Here is a 23818-nt window from a genome sequence, read left to right as displayed (position 1 = left end):
AAATACCATGCTTGTATAACCAGTTGTGGCCAGATATATACACAAACACTCCAGTCATTCCTGAAATTCAGTGCTGGAGAGACTGTCCATCAGTTTTCATGCTTATGGTGCTGCTCCTGGACACATTGCACTTTTACCCTCAGCTCTCCCCTGGGTCCCTGACGTCATCAGTCTTGCTCCCTCCCCTTGTCATTTTCTTTGTGCCTCTAGACACGGCAGCTACAGCTCACCTTTTGGCTCTCTGTGCCAAAGCTTTTGAATCCTCCCCTACTTCTTTGAGAGCACCAGCATTTGTGGCTCTTGGTCATCCGGCAGGAACGGTGCCTCAGCCTTGAGGCGATGCCCGTCTCCCCTGCATTCTGATTCCTCTCCTTCGGCCTCTGCAACTCGTGGAAGAGGAAGGAAACAGGATTAGAATCCACTCACTGGTGGGTCAGGGACTGGTGATGCTGTTCCCCAGCCTCCCAGAGGACGCCTGAGCATGGCGTTGCCATAGCGACGGCTCCTACTGCTCCCTAGATAAGACAGGCAAGAGCGTCAGCTGCAGCCCCAGCCCCTCCAGCGAGCCTCGACGCCAAACTGCACCTTCCTCACCACCTCGCACCGCTTTGTAAGTACTTCAGCCACACACTCGCATGCTTCTCTCCCGGTTGGTTGGCTTGGTTGGCTTCCTGATTTTAATCTCTCTCTCTCTTTTTTTTTTTTTTTTTTTTTTTTTAGCAGTCACCACCAGCATGGCAAATTGCCTTCTCACCTCTGGGGCTCTGGGGACTAGCAAGAAAGGGTCCCACTCAGCAGGGACTGGGCTTGGGATGGTCCCATTTGGAGAAAATTGGGGTGTGACTGCATTGAGGCTGGAATGCATGGATGGGGTCATGGCAGGGAGAGTACTTAAGAGAAAACTGCTTCGACTAACTTTAACTGCGGGGACAGTTCACAGGCAGATAATACAATCCAGCAGAGTGGGAATTGGTATCAGGACTTCTTATCCCACTACTAAGGTTGGCATGTGCAAGGGGTTAATTGGTTCTTTAAGGAAATAATTAAGGAAGACTTTGTATTTTTTATTATTTCCAAAGGCAAAAACTTTGTGACCAGAACCTGTGTAAATGTATATCACAATTTTTCAGTCAATCAAAAGTTCAGCTGTTGTTATTTTTATTTATTTTACATGTTTATGGATGATATTGGGAATCAGTCCTCAGCCCAGCCAAGGCTCTTGAAATAGTGCCCAGAAGCACACTCTCTGTGAGAAGAAACTGCTCCCAGACAATTCTGTGGTATTTCTGTATCCGTGTTATTAGTAGTAGCAAAGTTTTGGGGTGGAAGGAGGCACTCAGATCCAGCTTTCCAATATCTAAGTGTTTGCTAAGAAGAATTAAATATGCTTTAGAAAAGTAAAAGTCAGACTAATCTGAAAAGAATACCTGGAGAGAGCAGCCTAGTGCCTAAATAACTGAAGAAGAAACTCTGTGTATTAGCATAAAGCTGTCTTCTGTGCCCAGGAAGGCATCACTCCAGGAGGGTAACATTAAACATATGGTAAAACTTGTAACAAAATTTTGGAATGCAACACAAGAACACCCAGACTTTCTACTTTTAGGACATCTGTTTTCTACTCTGACTGCAGTAGACTGGTTGTCTTGCTTTATTTATGACTTGCCAGGAAGCAGTTGCAATTGGGCTAGGATAGGAAGGGGTATGAGGTGCATATTTGCTGATAAAGGTGCCAAGTCTGCCTGCTGAGTGAAGGTGTAAGAAGCCAAATGTAGCCTGGTGGTGTACCATCCCCCTTGGCCCCTGAGCTGTTTCGCGTGATTTCTGTGTTGGGAAGGTCGATGTGAGATGGCTACATCCAGGGGATAGTATCTTATTCCTTCTTTATGCATTTGTAAATGACTTAATGCAAATAAGGAACCTGCTTGCACTATAGGGCCCTCTGCAAAGGACATGCTATAGAAGGAAGGACAGGTCTGTCTTTGCCTCCCACATAGGTTTAGGGAGGCAACAGAAGAGCAGGGAAGGATGCTGGGAGCCTGCCTGACCCTCTTTGCTCATGTGCTCATTGCAACCAGACAGAAAGGGGCAAACCAATTTAAAATATTTTAATAATCAATTAAAACCGTAAATGTGCATGTGATGGGAGAAGAGGTACCAGTCTTAAAGAGCAAACCCTGATGCCAGAGCAGGTCTTTGGGCACGACAGCAATATGCTGCTTTTGGTCAAAGCTGGACTGTAACTATTGCAGTACAGCCTCTATCTCATGTCTGCATGGGGAAGCACCCTGTAAGATATTCCTACTTACTCTCATTTCCAAGTATAGGGTACACCAGCAGCAGCAAGGCCATGCCCTGCCTATGGGAATGTGGAAAAGCATGTGTGCACGCTGTCCCACTCCAGGGCCCCAGTTGCCTCTCTTTCTGCCTCTTCTTCTCTCAGCTCATGGCAAAATACATTCTTACAAATTGCTCTGGCTTCAGAAGATATGTACATAGTGTCACACAGGCTTTTGTGGCAATGTGTATTACCAACTACCAAAATATACTTATTAAATTCAGATTGCCTGCTGCTACCTAACAAGGATCGTCTCAAGAGTACTTTTATTTATGTAGCATCCTTGTCAACATGCCAATGGGTTCTTTAATAATTGTGCATGTCTTGGAAACTAGCACATGCTTTTCTTTGGGATTTTGTCAATTGTGGAAACAAAACACTCCTCCGAACAAGAAGAAAAAAAATTCACATACAACACCACATAGTCTACTGAAGTCTTCAGAAGCACAGTTTGCGGATACCTTACAAAGGGTCAGTTCAGAAATTCTAAGTATTCAACATACAAGGAAACCATGAGCCTTACTATACAATGGTGAGGAGTACTGACATCAATGCCCACATAGCCCCTGTAAACTTTCATAAGAATTGCATATCAGAACTTCATTTCTCCATCTTATCTATAAGAGTGATCACCTATTGATGACTCATTTGAGAACTGCATTGTCCCTTGAGACTAGATACAACTATCCCTAGGTACCTAATTTTCATGTAGCACCTAGAACCATTCAAACCCTAGGAGAAGACAAGAAATGGAGATTTAACTTTCCCCCCAAGCCATTTCCATGCCTAGTTCAGGATCAAATGAAAAGTCCAGCCCTTTAGTTTTGTTCTGAAAGCTTTAGTTTTCTATCTTACAAGGTAGATTTTTCTCATGAGATTTCATCATAAGTTGGTTTAAATGTCACAGTATCAGATGGCCTTGAAAGATTTACATCATTTTAGTAGAAATATGTGAGTAGTTTTACTGAGTATTTCCTAAGCTCTAGGCTGCTTACTTGTGAAACAAATATCTACATTAAACCAACTGTGCATTAAAATGGTAGACCAAAACCAGTTCCTTTGTCTGTCTCCAGCAAAATATTTTTATATAATTGAAGCCTGGAACTGTTTGCATTGGTGCCCTTTTTTATGGAAACCCACAATTTAAGCAAAGAAAAGAATCATATTATTTGCAAGCCTTTGTGTATTTTAAGACTATGTTAGTGAGTGATAGGATAGCTTTATTTGGGCACTTTAATCAAGCATGTACAGCAACTGAGAATTTTGAAAAAAAATAGAATGCACTTCAAGCTATCTAAAAATCCAAAGCTGACATCCAGAAAGTGAAAAGTTCAGATATTTTTCATCTGAACCACCATGTCTTACACGAATGTGTGCCCAAAGGAGTCCTACTGTTATACGACAGTGATTTAGCATGAAAGTTCATTTACATGAGGCTGAAGTAGCTTTTAGTCATACCTGCACTTTTCAGTTTGCCTTATCATTCATTGTCCTCCTCTGTCTGTAACTAGAGCCAATCCTATAGAATGCCAAAAATTTTAACAAGGGGCAATAAAAAACCATATCGGCAAAACTAGAGTTTCTCTCAACTCTTAGGAAAGTATTTCAGGTGTCTCAATCAGCTCTATTTTTTCCTAGAAATAAGAGGCTCAAGGCAACTCCTTTAGTCCTATATCTTTGCAGGGGTGTGGTACAGCCTATCTGCATTGTACCAAAGTCTCAGGCTAAATGACCATTGAATCCTAATTCATATGGAAAGATCTATAGCATTTCAGGAAGTATCTTCTGTTGAATGTGATTTAGAGCTCCACTGTAACCATTACAAATGCATAAAAGATGAATGTGCATCATTATGTCAAGAGATATAACAAAGTGCAAGAAAAAAACACCTTAGTTCATCATATAAATAGCAAGCATTAGCTACCAAGGTGACTGATGGCAGCAGAGAGTGCAAACTGTGCTAGTGTGAAGGCTGCTAGGAAAAGTGTTGCACTTAACACATGAAAATTGAGAACAAGCTTCAATTCAATGGGGACACACAGTCCCCATAGCAGGCTACCTTCACATGTAAAATGTTACTGGGGAATGTGTTTTCCTTAGTTACAGGAGTATATTTTAATGGTTTGGAAAAGTACTATTGCAATGCTCACATACAGCAACCCTCCTTTGAAGGAGAGCTCTGTGTGTAATGTAACAGCTGTGAGGACGTAACAGCACTCACAGGTCCACACATTGTACCCAATGCATATACACCCAAGATGCCAAAACCCATGATATATTTTGGTAATTTGTCTCTTTTTATTCTTTTGTCACACAGACTGCCACAATGTGCAGTGTGTAAACACTTTTGTAAGCAAGGCAATGCTGGCTGAAGGGCAAACTTACAAAAGAAAAAAAAAGGAAGGGAAGTGTCAGAAGTTAGGCTGTAAAGCAGTATTTTAAAGCACTGAAGATGCCAGGGGCTTGGCACGTGTGACCATGAAAATATGAACATAGATCTAAGAGTTGTATTTTAGAATAATATTTTTCAAACTAATATATTAAGAAAAAACAATGGTGCAATTTTCTCATAATCTGCATATACCAATCCAATATCAAGTCTCTTTACAAAGCTTAATTTTTATTAGGTGAAATAATTAATGAAACAACTTAATGAAATCTAACCAAAATTAACCATATTTTATAAAACATTTCCAGTCAATATAATTTATTACCAACTATATGTTTAAATTTTGCTACCTATCCTCAGCCTTTTTGCCTCAAGGCCTGTTCAGAAAAAAAGTCCATAGTGTCTGAAATGGTACCCCTGATTTTACTGGAAACCTTGTAAAGAGAGTATCCTTCAGAAAAGAACATATTCACTACAATCATAGTGTTTAGCCAGTGTGCCCTAATCAAATGCAATAAAATCAAATGGTATTGAAGAATAAAACTCCCTCAAATCACAAAATGCAGTGTGCACTTTCATTTGGTCAGATTATAAATTTTTGTTTTAAATAAAATTATGTCTGCTTCATTTTAAGCCATAGTTATAGTTTATTTATACAGTGGAGAAACAGAGCAACTGTACCATGCTAAGGTGTATTCAAAGATTTCTTTATGTAGGGTCTTCTCAAGTGGGAGATTTTTCTTGCTGTAAGTGCAAATGAAGTCTTCAGGTGGTATAATACTTTAGTAAATATGTGAGGCTGGATGGGGACAGTTCTACAGTGAACATCCAGAGGTCGAACCCTTTATACAGGCCTGATTCAGTAAGGTTTTAAGAATTTGTAGAATGTTACAAATTTTTGTAAATTTTAAATACTAAAATGTAAGGGAGTTAATCCCACATGTACATAAGCTGAGTAAAATTTTATGCTCCTAGGCAGTGTTACTCCACTTACTTTGAAGTCACTGGCATTTAAGACATGTTTTTCCATCCCCTGAAGAATTAGCTCAGTGCAACCTTTCATACTTTCTTTTGCAAATATTTATGTGACTGGATTTTGCTTATAAGAATTAATTGTTCTTTATATAGATGCAGTCATAAAAATGAGGTTAATTCTCCTACTGTTCTGTTTCTTGTTGACAAACAACCACTGCAATTTACAGAGAAACAATAAGGTAATTTCTTTACCTCCAGCAAGATAAAAATAAAGTCCCACAGTTCAGTCTCCTATTTTCCCATCATCCTTTTCACCGCTTTTCTCCAGCTGCCTTTGTTTTCACTTTTCTTTTATTTGCCTTTCCTTCTCCACCTCCCCTTCATTCATTTTCCCAATTCAACCTGTCTTTCATCCACTATTCTTATTGTCTCCTGTGTTTTTTTTCTCTTCCTCATTGCCTTTCTCCTCTTTACAAGGAAGTCAGTCTGCTCTTATTCCCTGAAAATGGACAATAGAGGTCATGCATAAGAAACTAGCACAACTGTTGCTGGATGAAGGGAGATACCAAGATCACTTGGACTGTGCCTTCAGGTTGAAGGTCTTCTTCCTTTAACATTCTGATGGGTTTCTGCTAAGCAACCGTAGAAACAATCAGCAGTGAAAAACGGTCAAATTTTCTTCTCTCTGTGATGGCATCTGTGGCAGCCCAGAGTTAGTGAGTCCAGGATCAACTCTCAGCTTGGGGGAGGTGCTGGGGAAGCTCAGGTAGGAGGATGGGCTTCAACACCGACTGCAGCTATGCGTAAAGAGGGGTAAACCAGCCAAAACAGCAATCTACTGAGACTTACAGAGCATGGACAAATAAACAGCCTAGTGAAATGGGTTTCCGTGCTCTTACCAAAGTGATAAGGAAGTCTACTTCATGCTGGCTTTGGGGTCTGTGTGCACTGGTCATCTTTCTGAGGCAGCCCTTACACTTGGATCTTCAGGGTCTTCAAGGTCTCTTAGAGGAGCCGTACTTATAAGACTAACTCAACAGAATTCATAATTAAAGTTGGATCATATAATAAACACCAAATATGATCCTTAGTTTATATTTGAGAAAAAACAGAGAAGAAAACTAGAAAAACCAGAAAAAACCCCTAGTATTTACTATGAGTATGAGATAGCACTTTCTGTATGATCAAAGTCAGTATTCTTCTGTAGAGCCAACCCGCACTACTGTGGGTTGCTTACAGCAAGGATGCATCTCAGCATGTGTGATTGAAATCAGGCCAGCAGACTGCATGACAGAGGGCAGCTGGAAGACAAGAGCTCATCATGATCTGGCTGGCAAGTGGATACATAACACCAAAATGATTGTGCTTTTTTTGTTGTTTTGGTTTGGGTTTTTTTGTTTTGGTTTGGTTTTGGTTTTGGTTGCAGTTTTGTTCGTTGGTTTGTTTTGGGTTTTTTTGTGTGTGTCTGTGTGTGTGTAGTATCTTCAAAGGAGGAGAAAAGCCTATTTCAATGATGTCAACAGAATATGTTCAGCCACTTGATATGCCAGATGACAGACTGGATAAGCGAGATTCACAGTGTAACCATTTAGGTAAGTGTTATTAGATGATGTCATTGCACTAATGAGAGGTGTTGCCTTCACATCATAAAGTCCTGTCCAGTGTCCACTTTTCCCCTCCAGTGATACAACTGAGCCCTGATGAAAACGGATAATTACACCTTCTGCTGACACTTCTGATGCCAGATGGAAAGGCAAAGAGCATTTTTCCTGCATATAAATATCAACTGAAATTCTAGAGTGAAATTAATTAAAGAGGAGAAAGCTAAAAGAGTCATTGATCTTTTTCCAGTAGAAAACATAGAGCAGTTTCTTCATTTATATCACAGCAAACTGAAATCTAGGATATAGCTAAGCTTTACCTAAACACATTTTCCATATGCAATTTGAGTAAAAGATTTCAAGCATCCCATTTACCTTTATTGGGGCAGCTTTCTAAAAACGTTTCCTCCTTCATCATCAATCTGTTTCCTTTCTTGAACCTACTTTTTACACTAGGCATACCAGTCGTCTTTGGTCTGCCACTCTCCTGAATACCAGACTCCATACTTGACAGATGTGCTTTTTGCATATTCATGGTCTTTGCTTCTACTTCAAATGCTATTACTTCACTCCCATCTTGCAAAATTGCCCTGAAGATTTAGCTACCCAGAAACAAAAATCTCTTTGCTCACTGTTACCCTTGCGATGACAATAATGAAACACAAAGGCAATTTCACTTGCTTGTGGCAGTTTGAGCCACATTAGAAATCTAAAATCCAATTTTTAGGCTTTCCCCACCCCTTCTCAACAATTTATCCTAATACCGGAGAGAAACTTTCAGGCCAGAGGCTTCTGTAGGGGAAGGGGGAAGTATATACATTTATTTACACAAATAAATACTATACAAACTAAAGGCAACTATATATATATATATACATATATATATATATATATATATAACATTACTATCAGTCAGTCCTTTCAAGCCCCTCCTTTAACTTTAGTCCAGGAGCAGCCCTTAAGGCTGTTATGTAACACGGTCTTTTGCTGTGGGAGTGTTCTGGGCTCCTGAACACTCCTTCCTCACCAAGTTCCAGCAGTTGTTTGTTGTAGTCTCTCCTCCTTATGAAGTCCGAGAAGATAGCTTTGAGTCCTTGCTCTTCTGCTGCTGGTGATTCCTCCCTCTCGGTGTCTCACCTCGGTTCGTAAGCTGTTGTAGTGTAGCTTAGTTTATCAAGCGTCCACATCCTGGAATCCTCATTCCTCCACATCAGTTCTCAGCTGTCCTTGGTCAGCTTCGGCAGGCAACTCTCGAGCTCTTGGCTTGTCTCCAATTTTGCCCATGACTCTTCTCCCGAGCGCCGGTCCTACTTCCACGGCCCAGTCTCTTGGCTCAGCTTTAATTCTGAGCCCCTCCTCCACTTACAGTGGAGGGAAAGGAAAAAAGCCCCCTTCTACAGCTTCACTGCAGAAAAGGAGGGGGAAGAGAGGGCTTGGCTGCAAAGCCTGCCTCTCTCCTCTTACCTCAGGTGCTGTGAATCTCTTCCTTCACAGCACACTCTCCAAATGCTGACTCTAATTCTAGCCAAAGGCTCTCCCCCCCGGAGGGGAAGAGAGGCAGCCCAGCCACCCCCTGGCCTTGTCCACCTACACGCAGCAGACACCAACAGCAAAACAACCAAGACTGCCCTGCCAGCCGTTTCCGGTGCTGTGATATATGATTTTGAGCAGAAGCGAACAACATGGACAGTGATTGGCTCTCCAGGGAACACTGTCCTGGCACCCAATCACTTCTGAGCCCCTCGAACTCTCAAGGGGGGCCAATTTCAAACTATGACACTTGTCAAAAAAAAGTGTCTCACCACAGGCAAGCAGAATTTTATAAATTTTGTTTATTTGTCCCACAAGGAAGGTATCCTAGTTCTGTCATGTCACATGGCATTTCTAACCACAGGCACCATTTTTACGGTCTGCAGGCTCACAGACATAACACGTCTTAAATAGTGTTCAGAGAGCCTGGAATGAAGTTGCGCTTGCATCCAAGTCTGCAGTCAGGGGTTGGGTAAGGGTGTGGGGAACCCAGACGAAGGCAAACAAGCAGCTTTTAAGAATTTAGAGCATTGGTTTGTGTGATGATAATAATGAAAGGTGTCGCAAATGAGTAGTTAGAACATTTAAAGAATCACTGTCAAAGTCATGGCAAAATACAGGCTTTAATATGAATTCATGAGAGTGCGAGTTAAATGGCAAGGTTCATTCTATTACTTACTACATAGATGAAGCATACATAAGTAAATTGGATTAGAAGCAGTTTGGAATAATTTACACAGAGACTGGGGATGCAAGAGGGTTAGAGCGCAGAGGATATGGATACCAGAAAAGGGTGCAAAAGCACCTAATCATTGACTAACTTAACATTTTAAGAAGTGATTCAATAGGATTTGCTACAATTATAACAATGAGTTAATTATAAACTCAAAATAACAACATTCATACCATAATCAATTCACTTGCATGCACACAGGGATCTATGGGTGTAAAGGTACTTGTCAAAAATTCCCTTTAAGCTCAATGAAATATTTATATCAAATCCCTTAGCATTTCTCAACAGGCATGGGCTGGCCCTGAAGCAGTGTGTGTGTGTGGAATCCACCTAGACCTCGTCTTCAGCGACGATGTTTCAAGTATTGCAAACTTGAGGGTTTGTGAGCTCCGAGAGGCATCCCACTCAAACGGAGTTGCTGGTGCAGCCCACTGCTTTCTGGGAGAGCTCAAACTCCGGGAGGCCTCACTTAGCACTGCTGTTTATAGGGTCACAACATAATTTTTCCCAAAAAATCCAGTAACAATAGTACTGTTGCACTCAGGCTATGATTCATTTTTTTCACAAGGTCTCCTAACAATGGTACCATTTCACTTGGGCTACAATTCAGGTAAATTACTTACCAAGGCTAACACGAATAACTGCTTATCCTTTGTTCCTCACCTGGGTTGGGCAGCTGATGTTCCTGGTATGGTCAGAATTGTTCCTACCTTTACCATGCAAGAGCACCCAGTATGGTCAGGGATACTTCCCCACCCAACTGGTACAGTTAAGGGGCACTTCACCGCTCAGCTGGTTCAACCAAGGCTTGTCAGAAGCTGCTGAGATCAAAGAGCAGGCCTGAAGAGGAGGTGAGGGAGGAGGATGCACCACCACAACAGATTACCTTCAATATTTTCAGCTTGCATAAGCACCCAAAAATGCAGTCTCTTGAAGAAAAAGACATGCTGACCCTCTGAGTCATCTGAGTCAAGGCTTGTTTTAGGGGAAAACCAGAAATCCAGTATAATGTTATGTAAATCAAAAGCTCAGTAACTCTTAAAACAAAGGCAACTCTTGAAAGGAACAATATATTGACTGTCTCATTTTAGCAGTACCTCAGGCTGACCCCACACATGTAGAACTTTCTTTCATAAAAGTGCCTTTGTAACTCTTGAAGACACAGTCCACACAGTCAGCACTGGATAAAACAGGGGTAGCCATGGAACCTCTGCTCACAATGATGCAGCCTTCCCTCTACCATGTAAACACACAGCTACCCACAACTCTCCCTTTGTTTTATATCTACTGCCTACAACACAGAAGGACCACCTAAGTCACTTGACTCCCATGTAGTATGGCACAGAGGCCTCTTTTGATAAGTTTCTAAGTATTTAAAAGATGTTTCTTCATGGGCATTTTAGTTTACTTGGATTAAAGCACTATTATTAAAGCATTTCTTTTCACTGTCTGGTTTATTATTTCCCCTTAGTTTCAATTTCTGTTATTCTTTTCCCTGCAGAAGACCTTTCAGAGCAGCTGATTAAGAGCTGTGACCTCAAAAAAACCCCAAGAAAAGGTAAAACCATCCTAGCTTCCCAAAATGCTGAACAGGAGCAAAAAAAGCCAAGGAGAAAAGATACACCAGCTTTGCACACTCCACCACCTCTAACAGGTAAGCAATAAATCTCTTGACTTTGAAATCCCAATTCAGCTGTGGGAACTAAATCTGAGCAAAATCCATAGACCCCTCATTCAGTTATGTCCCCTTGGATGCTGACAGAAACAGAGCTCCATGCATGTTTACCTCGGAAGGCAGGTAAACAGAGTCTGACTTCCTCAAAGGCATCCTCTGTTAGTTGAAGGGTTTGCTCACAGATCTGGGAATACCAAGGTGAGTGGGTGTATGCTCTGGAAAACATGCTCCCTTGGAGCTTGTAGTCTTGCTGCTAAATGATGCTACATTTATGTGTTAAATGATGTGCTGAGCCATGCTCGATGTCCCAATTTGATATGGTCCAAAATCAAAATAGATCCAGCTCAGCTGCTGCGCTTTCTCTTGAAACTAATACCCAGTGCTCAGAGGGAGGCTGAACTGGGCTGAGGCTGGCAGTAGACCAAAGAAGCACACAAGCCACCTGCAGGATTTCCTGCTTCATCCAGGATTTCCTCCTAGAAATCACAGGGCTCATATGCTTATGGGGACTCTGGCAAAGGGTGGGTGTTTCTGGAAGCCAGAAATCACCACAGCAACAAAGGCGCTCCTTGTAGGATGCTTCCTGCTGCGGCATATCTACAGACGTTTGAGAGCCAACCTGGGGAAGGGAAGAATAAGCAGGAGATTGTCAGTGAAACCTGACGATCTTCCAAGAGCAGCAGTGGGAATAAATGTTTGTCACTCTCTGCTAACAAGCACTCCTTGTGCTCTCCAAGGAGAGAGTTGTGCTCTTGTATCATCGAGTTGTTCTTCCCATGCTGCACATACATAGAGGAGTGTTGCGGGTGGGAGTGGAAGGCTTAGACAAAAAACCCTGCCATCACGAGGTGCAGAGTCATTCAGGTGCCCTGAGTCACAAGGTGCAGAAAGGACTGCCTTGCTTTCTAAACTCCTTCTCAGAGAGGAGTCTAAATGCACCTGAAATCAATTAGCTGCAGATCATGTCAACAATTTAAATGTAAGGAATTACAAAGGTGTGATTGAACCACTTTTGTCCCACAGGTTTAATGATTGGCAAAATTATAATTATTATTATTATTATTACAAATGATCAGACAAAAGATCTTAATTGGAATTATTTACTACACAATATAAACACTAAAACTAATTTACTACACAATATAAACACTAGTAGTATAGTATAAGATAGGATAGTGCACTATATCAATTATTGAAGCAATTTTATTAAAGCTAGCAAAAAGAAATAATTATTAAGTAGAAATTTGATGTAACTCATCCATACCAATGCTTGTAGGGAGATCTCTTTCAGCCTCTCCTCCCAAGAGAGGAGTCTCCGCACATAAACCCCAAGAAGGGTTATGTTAGAAGAACCTGACTGTATGAAAGAGAACTAGAACTTTATAATATAAGGTGACTGACTGCTAGTTAAAAATTTACAAGCCAGATACCACCTTATCTGTCATATCCAACTTCAAAAAGTAGGATCTGTGTTTGAAGTTTGGTGAACCAGGCTGGTGTTGCGCTCCAGATTACGCTATAAACTGCCCAGAGCAGTTACATTTTTTATTTAAGACTTTTTAAAAGCCTTTTGGTTCATTATAACCTCTAATTAGCATCCAGAGAAAGAGTCACACACTCTTCTCTAAGAGATATTCTTTTTAATTTAGTGAGAAAAATAAGATATTTTGGAAAAAAGTTTTTACAGGAGTAAAATACAACCAAGAAAAAAGCATTTCACTAAATCATTCAGCACAAAGACCCATTCCACAGGAAACACCCACTAAAACAATCCATGTACCAGCTTTAGTAAAACACAGTTCATTGGTTTTAAGTTATCCCTAAGAGAAGGAAAGGAGTAAAAGAAAATAGATTAAAAGCGGTAAAGAAAGAGAGAAGGAAGAGAGAAGGAGAGATGGGAAAGGAAAAAATGGTTACCAACAAGATCCGATGATTCATATGGTGCTGGCTGGAGAGGGAGAAGAAAGAAGAGAAGAGGAGAGACCGCATGGAGTCTTGTATATTTACAGAGTTCAGTTTTCCCTCCCAGGCAGGATATCCAGTCAGTGCCTTCCAGGCCAGAGTGAGTTGTGCTGTAGTCAGTCACAGGCTGCAGGAGTGTGGTGTGGGTGGGCTACCAGGCAGGTTGGACTTGACTGACAGTCTGGCTGCAGGGCGTTCAGCTCTGCCATGTGCTCTGCATGGGCAGCAGGCCTTGCCTTCCAGCTCTTCCCTGTGCCCTCAGCAGGCCTTATGTGCAGGCCTTACCATGTTCCTGCAGGTGTAGGCCCAGCCCTTCCCCACACGCACACACACTGACAGCAAGTTGGTTCCAACCCATATAAATAATTCAGTCAGATTCAGCTCCAGGATCTCACAGCTGGTTTTAGCATACTTGAATACCAAAAATATTACCATGGCACAAACAGCAACTTAACACAGACAGCTTGCATGAGAGCTTGCATTGTATGCATTCTGATTGGATTCTAGGCCTTATCGGAGCAGGCCCTCCTGCCACAAAGAGTTAGCCAGTAACTACTTGTATGGTTCCCTGTATTTATGCAACAATTCATCAAGTCAAAAACAAGTAGCTGGGATTTTCCAGCATTTGTAATCCAGATATTGAATTTGACTCTGTTCAATTTTCACATGTATCTTCCATCAGCAATTCTCTTTTAGGGAAGAGTGGCTCAGAGGCTGAAGACCTGCATTTTGTGCCTGCAACTACCATACCATAAAGAAAACATTGTTTCACTAGATAAAATAAGCCATTTCTGTGCAATCCCATTGTTCCCAACTAGAGGTTTGAGCATCTGTGTGATTAAGCTACTTTGACAAGATGTCTAAGGTTCTGAAATAGAAATCTTTACCATGATTTCTGATGGGCTGCAGTTTAGTGCATTAATACAATCAGAAGCCAGCTGGCCTGATAGCTTTATTGTCTACAGCCTATAATCAACTTGGAAGAAAAGTAGGGTAGGTATGCCACGCAGCAGATCATGCACTCATGCAGCCTTACATCAGAGTAGTCATTGGGAGAATTACACAGGTGTAAGTTTCTTCAATGTGAACTAGGCTAAAGTGGCATTTTTATTTTTTTTCCTTGCTTGCAGGCATACTTTCAGACTTTTCTGATAATCTGCTGAAAAGGTATGGTATCACAGAGAAGCCACAGAGAGAGAGAGTGAGTCCAGTCTCTCAGATCACTGAACTGGAGCAGAAAAAGCCCAGGAGAAAAGATACACCTGCAGTACACATCCCACCTTTGATAATGGGTAAGAAACCTAGGTGAACGGTCCTCCAAAGAGGAAGCAAAAAGTGGCTAGTGTCAGAGGAATGCCTGGGAGGAGGTTACTCTCTGCCCAGCGTACTTAGCTGCTCTTAATGAACGGGACCTTTTTGGTCTAATAACAATGGTGGCTCATGAAAAGTCTTTTACATATCCCCTGCTCATGCTCTGGGGACAGAAAGGAAGGGAAGTAAGAGAAGATATTTGGTCACTTGATTATCTTTTGCAAACTGTAATCCTACTTTTCTGACAGGCCAACTAATGCCCTGCTTTTCAAACCTCAGCACCTGTAAATTTTTAGGTCACCAGCACTATAATGCCTCAAACAACCTAAAGCAAAGCTGTACTGATTAACCTCCTCTTCACTCCACAGTTCCTGATACGCACTGAGAAAATCAAGCTGTGATGAACTTCTCATTAACAGCACCTTAAAAACAGTTCTGTGCTTCTGGCATAACGTGCAATACATACACGCTTACATAAGATGCTCCTAGGGAAGGGAAGCGAAAGGAAGGGGAGGTGAAAAAAAATTGGTGACCTACAAATGTGTGACAAAATTCAAACTCTGTGCATTTGTTATGGGGAAAATGAGAGAAACTAATGCAATTTTCAGTTGTTTTCAGTTCTACCTCCAATGACACTTTCTTGCCTACTCGTGACGCCACCTTCCAGCACGCAACATGGATTCAAAGCAGCCTGCTAGATGCTGCCTCTCCATGTAAAGCTTTTTCGGATCCTGTATTTGGGTCTGTTTTCCAGTGATTGGCAGACTTGTGCCCATATCAGGGGCAAACTAACTTATGTGTTTGAATGCTTCAATTTCACTCCCTTCCTATTCTAAGGATGCATATTTTCTTTTCAAGATACATATCAACATTCACCATCCTGCTTGTTGAAATTCATCAGTGATGGCTCCATGACTTGCTATGAAAAAGTGACTAAATTGTGGTTGAAGGCTGGTCCACTTGCTTACTTTCATAGTTATTCCATCAGGTAGCAGACAGAGCACAAACAAAATGAACTCTTTGGAACTGATATGCAAAATGAAATCTGAATCATAGACTTGGAGACCTGAGAAGCCCCAGCAGGGCTATGTGTGCTCAACAAATATAGGCAGGCCTTTCTGTCCTGTCCCCCTGTTATTGGAATATTTTCATTAAGCAGCACTCTCAGTGCTACATGGCCTCTCTTGTGACCTGCTAATGAAGACTGTCCCCATTTCTAACATTTCCCCTTCATATCCTCTGCAAACCACTTCTAGATGCCAATTCAAGGGTGATGAAAATCAGTGTATCTACTAGATGGCATGTGGTCAAAATGAGAAGCAGAATCAGTCTTACACCTTACAAACACCCAATACAATTGGGAAATGCAGGTACAGAAAAGGGGCTGCTAAATTAGTTATCTGAATTCTCCTCTACAAGGGTTAGGCTTCTAAATCTATTCAGCCTTCAAACTTCTACTGAAGTGCCACATATAACATTGTACCATGTGCATACAAATAAACTATGAGCAGAAGTCTCCTTCAATGGCCAGCTCGCCTTCAGTCAGCCAACACCTTTTCTGAAGGGATTAGACTAAAACACAAAATAGAATCACAATTCCACCGGTCTTTTTTCTGTCTCACCTAACAGAAAATGGCTTGAATCTGATCTAAGCCTGTAGTCAGCTCTGGAACTCTCTATTGTCATCCACACTTAGCAATATATTCCAGTAACTGAAGTATTTCTGAGAGCTCTTCAGGCCTGTGGGTTTGAGATACAATATAAATACATGCCTAAATATGGGAAGACAGTTCCTGAAATGTGGCTGCTTAGGGTTTCTAAATCAGATCAGAGGTAAATAGCAAAACCACAGTTTCAAACCCTCATTCATTCTTATACCCTAGAAAACCAGTTAAGGCAGCTCCTTTAGGATAACATCACAACTCCACCGAAAACCTCTGGGTAACATGAGAAGCACAGAAGTTTAATGTCACCTCTTGCCTCTCCAGCACGAGTTGTCCATAGGCAGTCTGTAGACAGACTATTTTTTTCTATTTTGTTGATTTTCTGATTTATAGCCTAGGAGGAGTGGCTTAGATCTAGGGGGCACCTGGCAAATAGTTGATTTAAGCTGACTTCTTCTGTCTATGTTTGAGCTTCCTAACAGAAACTCTTATGTCTCTGTGAGCCTTTATGGTTCTAGTCTAGCTAAAAATTGCAAGTAGTTGCAAGTTCTGTTGGGAAATTATGACCACCTTCTCATTTCTTTAGTCAGATCCCTTGGCAGATATTAACAGAACAACCTACCGATCCTTAAAATAGATCTGCAGGATGAGTTGCATTTCATAGTACACACAGCTGGGAAAACAGAGGCAGAAAGGTTAAGTGATTTATTTAATCAGTAAACAGAGAAAGACTAACTCACAAATGTTCCTCAAATCAAATGACCTTCTTGTATCCTTCTGGTTCACACCCAGAACTTCTGAACTGCATTCAGTAAAGCACATTTCCTCCACAAGTGATCAGTGGCACTGTATCAAAGGAAAAAATCCTTTCCCAGTGTTACAGAAATAACTACAACTTTGACATGCCATTTGTATACCCTTTCCACTGTTTTGCATTAAAAGGCTGATTTGTCCTTGCAATTGTGGGTGGTCCATGAAACCTGCATCTCTGGGCTACATCCACGTCTGAGCTCTGAATCATGAACTCTACTGGAAACCTTTGGAGTTCATCAGTCACCAAAGTGATTAATTGGTAATGATCTTGCTATTGATTGTGGTGAGCGTCTGTGCTACTAGAGCTGAGACCTCTGCCTGCGTGTTACCTTTCAGCTGTCTCTAGCATCTGCTAAAAGGACTAGTTTATGTGCTATAACTAGGCCATCAGAATTACATAAACACGTTTTTCCTTCATCACTTCATCATTTAAATAAGAGAGTGGAAATGATCCATTTATTTAGTGTGCATATCTGATCTCTTATTCCTGATTTTACCCAAAAAGCAGGTTAGCTCTCCTCAAATCATCCATTCTAGCTTCACATTTTAAGCATGTTTTAATTATGTTTTCCTTGTTCCTCAAATGCTCCATGATATAAAAAAACCAACAACATAAACCCTCCACTCCCTCTTAAAAGACAAAACCCAACCCCCAAAGACAACAGTAAAAAAAATTTGTCTATATTTGCCTAAGTTGTCTATAGGAATATTAGTCTGTGTGGGGCACATTTACATCCATCTCCATAAAATGTCATCATTCATTGCAGTTAACAATGGTGGTTACTCAATTACTTCTTGAACAAATAAAGTCCTTTGTGCTTCAAATTAACATTTATTTATGCCTTTCAGTTTATTTCATAGTGCTAGTTCACAAGAACTGCATATAAATGGAGTTAACTTAAATGAAGGGCAGTACAGGTTGATATTTTCATTAATTCATCACCCCTGAAAAGATTCTAAAGTTAAAGAAAATCTACCTCTGTGGTATTGCCCTATTTTCAGACCTTGGCAAGACTGAAAGCCTTCTCTGTAAAAGAGTTTTTGATGCAGAAAGAAGCAAAACAGGTTGCTTTGACAGAACAGCTCACCTGGTATCAAACATCAGGAGACCAAATTTGGGAGAGATTTCATTGGTCTCAGCACAATGATATCTCTCATCCTGTTTGTAGACTATGTCAACATCCACACCAAGGAATGTGGACATAAAATTCATCACACAAGTCACTTGTTTTTTTCTGGAAACAGGCAAATCCAGCACAATATGTTAAAATAGAGTTCAAGAACATTTTGTACCTAATGCATTGTTCTCACTTCATTCTTATTTATTTTCTAAATGAAAAGAGCATTTACAGTGTTTGTGATATCTTGGTATCACACAAGAGCCTCAAGACCCCTATAGGGTGGACTTACCAGTTCAAGTACAAAAGAGAAAAAGAAGGGAGGAGAGACAGAGATTTGTGGAAGGTATAATCTACAACCCAAGTCTGTTTTCGCATTGTTCAGTAGCTTTTGCAATTTATTGATACTATATAACTTCAGTGGAGATGGCACTTGTCATGTTGGTGTTCTAACCTTTGTCTCTTTTATCATCTGCACTTTAAAAATCTCAGTAATATGGCTATATACTTAGAGGAAACATATACACATTCACATAAGCTAGTTGAGTCACAAAGATTAATCACAGCATTTACTTAATCGGGCAAGCTCTTTCCCTTATTTAGCTCCTCAAACGCTTTTAACAAACAGGTTCCCAAATGAAACTTCAGTATCTCTTTTCACATATAGGAAAAATATGCTGGATTTAAGAGTGCCTAATAATTTTAGCTAAAAATGCAGTGATTCAATTCTAGTTCACTAAATATCAGGAGACCGAAGTGCTGAAAATAAATGAGGAGTAACTCCCATGATATTGGAAAACTATGTTAGGATCAAGAAGTAAGAGAGGACTGAAAAATTCTTTTTAGCCTGGTACTGTCTAAAAAGTAGTATGCTAAATCAACTCCTTTTTTCCTCTTTTTTTTTGTTTTCTGTGTCCTTCTGTTTTTAAGGCACTAAGCTGTTTACAGAAGAAGAACGAACAGTGATTATGGAAGATGAAGAAAAGGATGGAGACACAATCCACAGTTAAGATTACAGTGATATTTCCAATAATGCAGTGTAAATAATTCTGGGTCATTCAAAGTGGCAGCACATAGAAAAGAAAGTTCTTTCATTTTTATAAATAATAATTTTCTCAAGCATGCACTTGATTTTAAACTATCATCAAGTGTTTATCTGCATCTCATGAATTCCCAGAAAGCATCATAGGAGATGATGACAGAAATTTCACTGACACCTGGGGTTTGAATGATTCTGTTGGTTTACTACAAGTGGCTTCCCAGCATTTCTGTAAATTAGGAATCCATCTCAGAACAGATCTAGCTTTGTGCAATGTGGTGATAAGGCTTAATACAAAGGACAACTCTCATAGAGTGTACCTGGAACTAGATACCAGAGCAGAAAAACATCAACTAATCATTCAAATTGCATTTTTCTCCTGACATTTTACCTAATTTGTCCAGCTTTCCTCTTCTGGAATAACACTGACCACAGTAAAAATTCCCATGTGCAAAGCTGATGTGATAGATGGAGAAGGTGTGAGAGCAGGAGCCAGACCCTGGAATTGAAAGCAAAAATTTCTTCTGCCTGTATCTGCTCATGACTTGTGTTTGTGAGGAGTAAAAGAGAGATTCACTGTAGAATGAAAATTTACATCTAAGGGCTGTCAGCACTGACACATCAGGATGGAGGGAAGAGCTCTCAGAAGAGAAACATCAGGGAAGTGCAGTGCCTGCCTGTTACATCAGTGTAAACAACTGCCTCCACTGGTCAGTGAAAGATAAAATAGTTGGATAGTTGATCCTTTTGCTCCAAATAATTTCTTTTGACATCTGCTTTTTAAATTGAGTTCCAGGTCAGTTAGAAGAGGTGGAAAAGATTGAAAATCTTTTGGAAAGTGGAAAGTGACAACTGAGTAATAGGAATAGTGTTACTCAATGGCATATGCCTACTGCAAGGTGGAACAGCACCATGTGATTTTTTTTATTAGTTTACCTCGTTGATTCAATCAATAATTTTCACAGCGAGCTACAGCCTGGTAGAATGGCCAGTTTGTGCTTACCTTAATAGCTCTGGGATAGATAGAGTAGCACTGCCAGCTGGGCCCTTAGGGACCTGAGCAGAGAGGTTGAAGATCGTAGAATCACAGAATCATAGAATTAACCAGGTTGGAAAAGACCTCTGAGATCATCAAGTCTAACCCTTGATCCAACACTGCCGTGGTTACTAGACCATGGCACTCAGTGCCACATCCAGTCTCATCTTAAAAACCTTCAGGGATGGTGAATCCACCACCTCCCTGGGCAGCCCATTCCAATGCCTGATTACCCTCTCTGTAAAGAATTTATTCCTAATATCCAACTTAAACCTCCCCTGGCAGAGCTTAAGACTGTAAATCATCTAGCCTGGCAGACTGAAATTAGTTATCTTTTTAACTCTCTTAGGTAGACAGCTGAGGACCACACTAGTTTGGACTTCATTTGCCACAGTGACTGACCCAGCATCTTTCATGAGAATGCAGTCTATTCACAAATATCGAGCTTCAAGATGTAATCAACAAGCTTATAATAAATAATTGCATATTAAAGTGTACAAGAGGCCTGCTATATTATTAATGGGATGCCTGATAACTAGGAGGTGTACTTGTTTTTATCCTGTTAACCTATCAGTGAGATATTTAAAATACAAACAATCAATAGTTCATATAACAACAGTAATGTAAGGTACACAGTAAAGTATGTCACATCAAGTATGTGAAAAAAAATACGTGTGACTCAAGTCTAGCTTTACCAGTGAAGCTGGTGAATATTTTCAGTGCACAATACAGCAAGAGTGAGAGTGTGGAATCCTGAAAAGATTCAAATGAACATCAGCAATGGATTAGATATGAAAATATACATGTTTAGACATGAAGGCCCTTAACAACACAAAGCAGGAGCACAAATAGGATGTGACTGACTTCACTGCTCTGAAAAGGATTTGTTTCCAAGCCTGGGGAATTCTGACACAGCTTAATAGGGAAAAAAAACCCCAAACAACAACAAAAAAAGCGCCCTTTAAGCCTAGCACTATATGTTGTTCAGCAAAGAGGACTTACAGTCTGAGTGACATCTTTGATGGCACACCAGCCTAATTTACCATCCCTGTATAGATCAACTCGAAGTCCAGACATAAAAATGCTGCAACACACATCATATTCTGCAATTCTTTTAAAACTGCATATTCACAACCTGGCAATTCAGCTTTTTCTGTTCTTCCACTCAGGAGCAACATAAGCAATTAAAAGTAATTTTTCACTTGATCAATTAAGTTAATAGAAGGTTTTGCAATGTTCCTGGGAAGCAGTGTGATGAATCATTTGTCTGCTTCCACATGCTTCATTGCAGTCAAAGTGTTAAATGTCATTTTGTTTGGGAATAAAATAATTTTTTTTCAAATGAGGCAGACAATTCCCCTTCCCCCAAAACAAAGCCTTTAGGTTTTGCAGAATCGCGTGTGAACTCTACAGTGGTTTATTGGGTTTATTTATTGTCATTCAGTCTCCATTTAAGACCAGATAGTGCTAAAACCAACAAATTGCTCTCCCCAGACAAATGACAGGAGTTGGTTTGTTCTGGGGTAGAAATGCTTTTGTATCCAGTGTCCCCAAAGGCCATTACACCAAAAATGAAAGGAAACTGAAAGCACAGACACACCTAAGCATTTCCATAGGACTGTTAGGACTGGGATGCTCCAGACTGAAGTCACTTACATTGTCTGCTATGTGCATTGACTGCTTTGTGTCTTGATAGCTGGCTTGCATTCAGATATTTATCTGGAATGGCATCTTACCCCAGAAGTCTGCACTGGGTGGGACAACCACTCTAAGCCCTCAGCAGAGAATGAAGTGCTTCAGTTAGTGAATAAAAGACTGCAGTCAGGAGATCATTAATGGCTAATATTTTTGAAGTGAATTCTCAATTAGCGTCTACCTAGAAACTAAGACACAGGTGTCCATTTACAATAAAATTGGGACTAAGGGATTTAATGGTCTTATGCTTTAACAACTTTCAACTAAGGGTTACAGAAAGTCCATCACCTATTTGAAGGGGTTGTGATGAGCATTTTTGTAGTGCTAAATATGAGATTCATGGGATATGTGGAACAAATTCAAAGCAACATTCATGATGCTATTGTAAACTCACACTATATTCATAGATAAAGCAGCATTTGCATGCACTGAGTTTAGCAAAACTTACAATGAATTTATGTCTGGTTGAAATTTTGTCTTAGTGGTTAGTAAATTGATAATTGTATAATGCTTTGACCACATAAATTGATATGTTTAGATATCATAACAGATCATCTTCCTGCGTGTTCTATGCCATCCCTACCTTTTGTGATTACACTTTTTACACATGACCTTACAGTATTCTTGTATGCAGAGAGACTGCCCAGCAATACCATCTACAAGCAAAAATCAAAAAAGCATGTCAGTGAAGCACATTAGAAATTTTGGCTTCTCACTTGTATTTAGATAAGTTAATAAACAGATATTATTCTGTTCCTCACATCCCTCCCAAAAAGCCATGGGCCTTTTAAAGTGAGGTGGTGCAAACTGAAATACCAATATTTTGGCAATGTAGATCCAGAAATAGAACGAGTGAACATTTAAAGCCAGTTTCTACCCCATGATACTGGCTTCTGGTCCTGCATGAGGAACCCATGTAGCCTGTCAGATCCAGGAGCTATAAAGGGAAGCTTAATCCATCCTTATTCCTGACATCCTGAAAAGACACAGACTGGACAGAGAGACGAGTGACTGCTAAATTATTATGCACATTCTAGAAATAAAAGAACTGCATTTGATGGAGCATTTGTGCTTATTCTTTCAGCTGCAATGATCCTCTGAACGGCAACATGTGTATATATGACTGTGAGACACATTACTGTGAGCTTTGGATTTTTCCAAGCTGTCAATTTTTTTCCAACCTTCAAAGAAGATTTTAGGCCCCCAGGTGGTCTTAGGGTCTGAAACAAAGTTATACCTGTCACAGGTTTGTTTTTCTGTATTCTGTTTAGCCTGGAGAAGAGAAAGCTTAAAGGGAAGTTATCAATGCATATAATAATGCACGCAAATGTCTGACGGGGAGGAATAAAGAGGGAGCCAGGCTCTTCCTATTGGTATCCACTGACAGGACAAGAGGCAGTGGGTGCAAACTGAAACACATGGAACACCACTTACAAGTAAGAAAACATGTTTTTGCTACTGAGCACTGTCACAGATAGTCCAGAGAGCTTGCAGACTCTCCATCCTTGGATATTTTCAAAACCAAACTGGACACAGCCCTGAGTAACCTGCCTCAGTGGAACCTACTTGAACTGGCCAACTCCAGAGGTATTGATCATGCTTCAGTCATTCTGTGACTATAGCCCAGGATCCATACCAAGGGGGCTTCTTAGTGATGCTTAGCAGGTCTGTGAGAGATCAGGAGGAAGGTTTGGAGTAAAGGGAGTGATTGCCAGCTGAGTTAAAAATTCACAGAAAGTTCACAATAAATATAATTTAGTCTTGAAACCACAACAATGGGGTGCCAGAGCAATGAGGAGTCCCAAGGAAAAACACAAAATATAAGGAATCAAGGAATAAGTACTCAAGAGTCTTTCTGTGCCTCACTCACCGTGGATTTTAACATTCATATTTTAATTCAGGTTTTAATCCTTTCCTAAAAAAATAAACAAAGAACTCCTCC

At 40.5% G+C, this 23818-nt stretch overlaps 1 protein-coding gene across 3 annotated transcripts; it reads left to right on the top strand.

Moving 5' to 3' along the window:
• Positions 1-251: 251 nt before the first annotated feature.
• On the top strand, positions 252-22934 carry PPP1R17 (protein phosphatase 1 regulatory subunit 17). Of its 3 annotated transcripts, none has more exons than XM_027739844.2 (6): positions 252-610; positions 7179-7291; positions 11065-11217; positions 14331-14492; positions 19037-19111; positions 20531-22934. In XM_027739844.2, exons 2-6 carry the CDS (start codon positions 7210-7212, stop codon positions 20659-20661), a joined length of 603 nt encoding a protein of 200 aa, XP_027595645.1. In that variant the 5' UTR covers positions 252-610; positions 7179-7209; the 3' UTR covers positions 20662-22934. The 3 variants fall into 3 exon arrangements, with proteins under 3 accessions (XP_027595645.1, XP_027595644.1, XP_039242949.1); XM_027739843.2 differs by having other exon boundaries at positions 254-610; positions 7126-7291; XM_039387015.1 differs by lacking the exons at positions 252-610; positions 20531-22934 and having other exon boundaries at positions 7126-7291; positions 19037-19211.
• The last annotated feature ends 884 nt before the right edge of the window (positions 22935-23818 follow it).

Source organism: Pipra filicauda, unplaced genomic scaffold (assembly GCF_003945595.2).
Source record: "Pipra filicauda isolate LSUMZ 115617 unplaced genomic scaffold, ASM394559v2 scaffold521_size369105_pilon, whole genome shotgun sequence".
NCBI lineage: Eukaryota > Metazoa > Chordata > Aves > Passeriformes > Pipridae > Pipra > Pipra filicauda.
The sequence above is the reverse complement of the archived record's forward strand: the minus strand, read 5'-3'. Positions and strand labels throughout refer to the sequence as shown.

Excerpts from the sequence above, each read along its gene's own strand:
- PPP1R17 (XM_027739844.2), top strand. The coding sequence starts at position 7,210 with ATGATGTCAACAGAATATGTTCAGCCACTTGATATGCCAGATGACAGA. Across the intron at positions 11,218-14,330 it reads CACTCCACCACCTCTAACAG|GCATACTTTCAGACTTTTCT; the intron begins GTAAGCAATAAA and ends CCTTGCTTGCAG. Across the intron at positions 19,112-20,530 it reads GGATGGAGACACAATCCACA|GTAGACAGCTGAGGACCACA; the intron begins GTTAAGATTACA and ends TAACTCTCTTAG.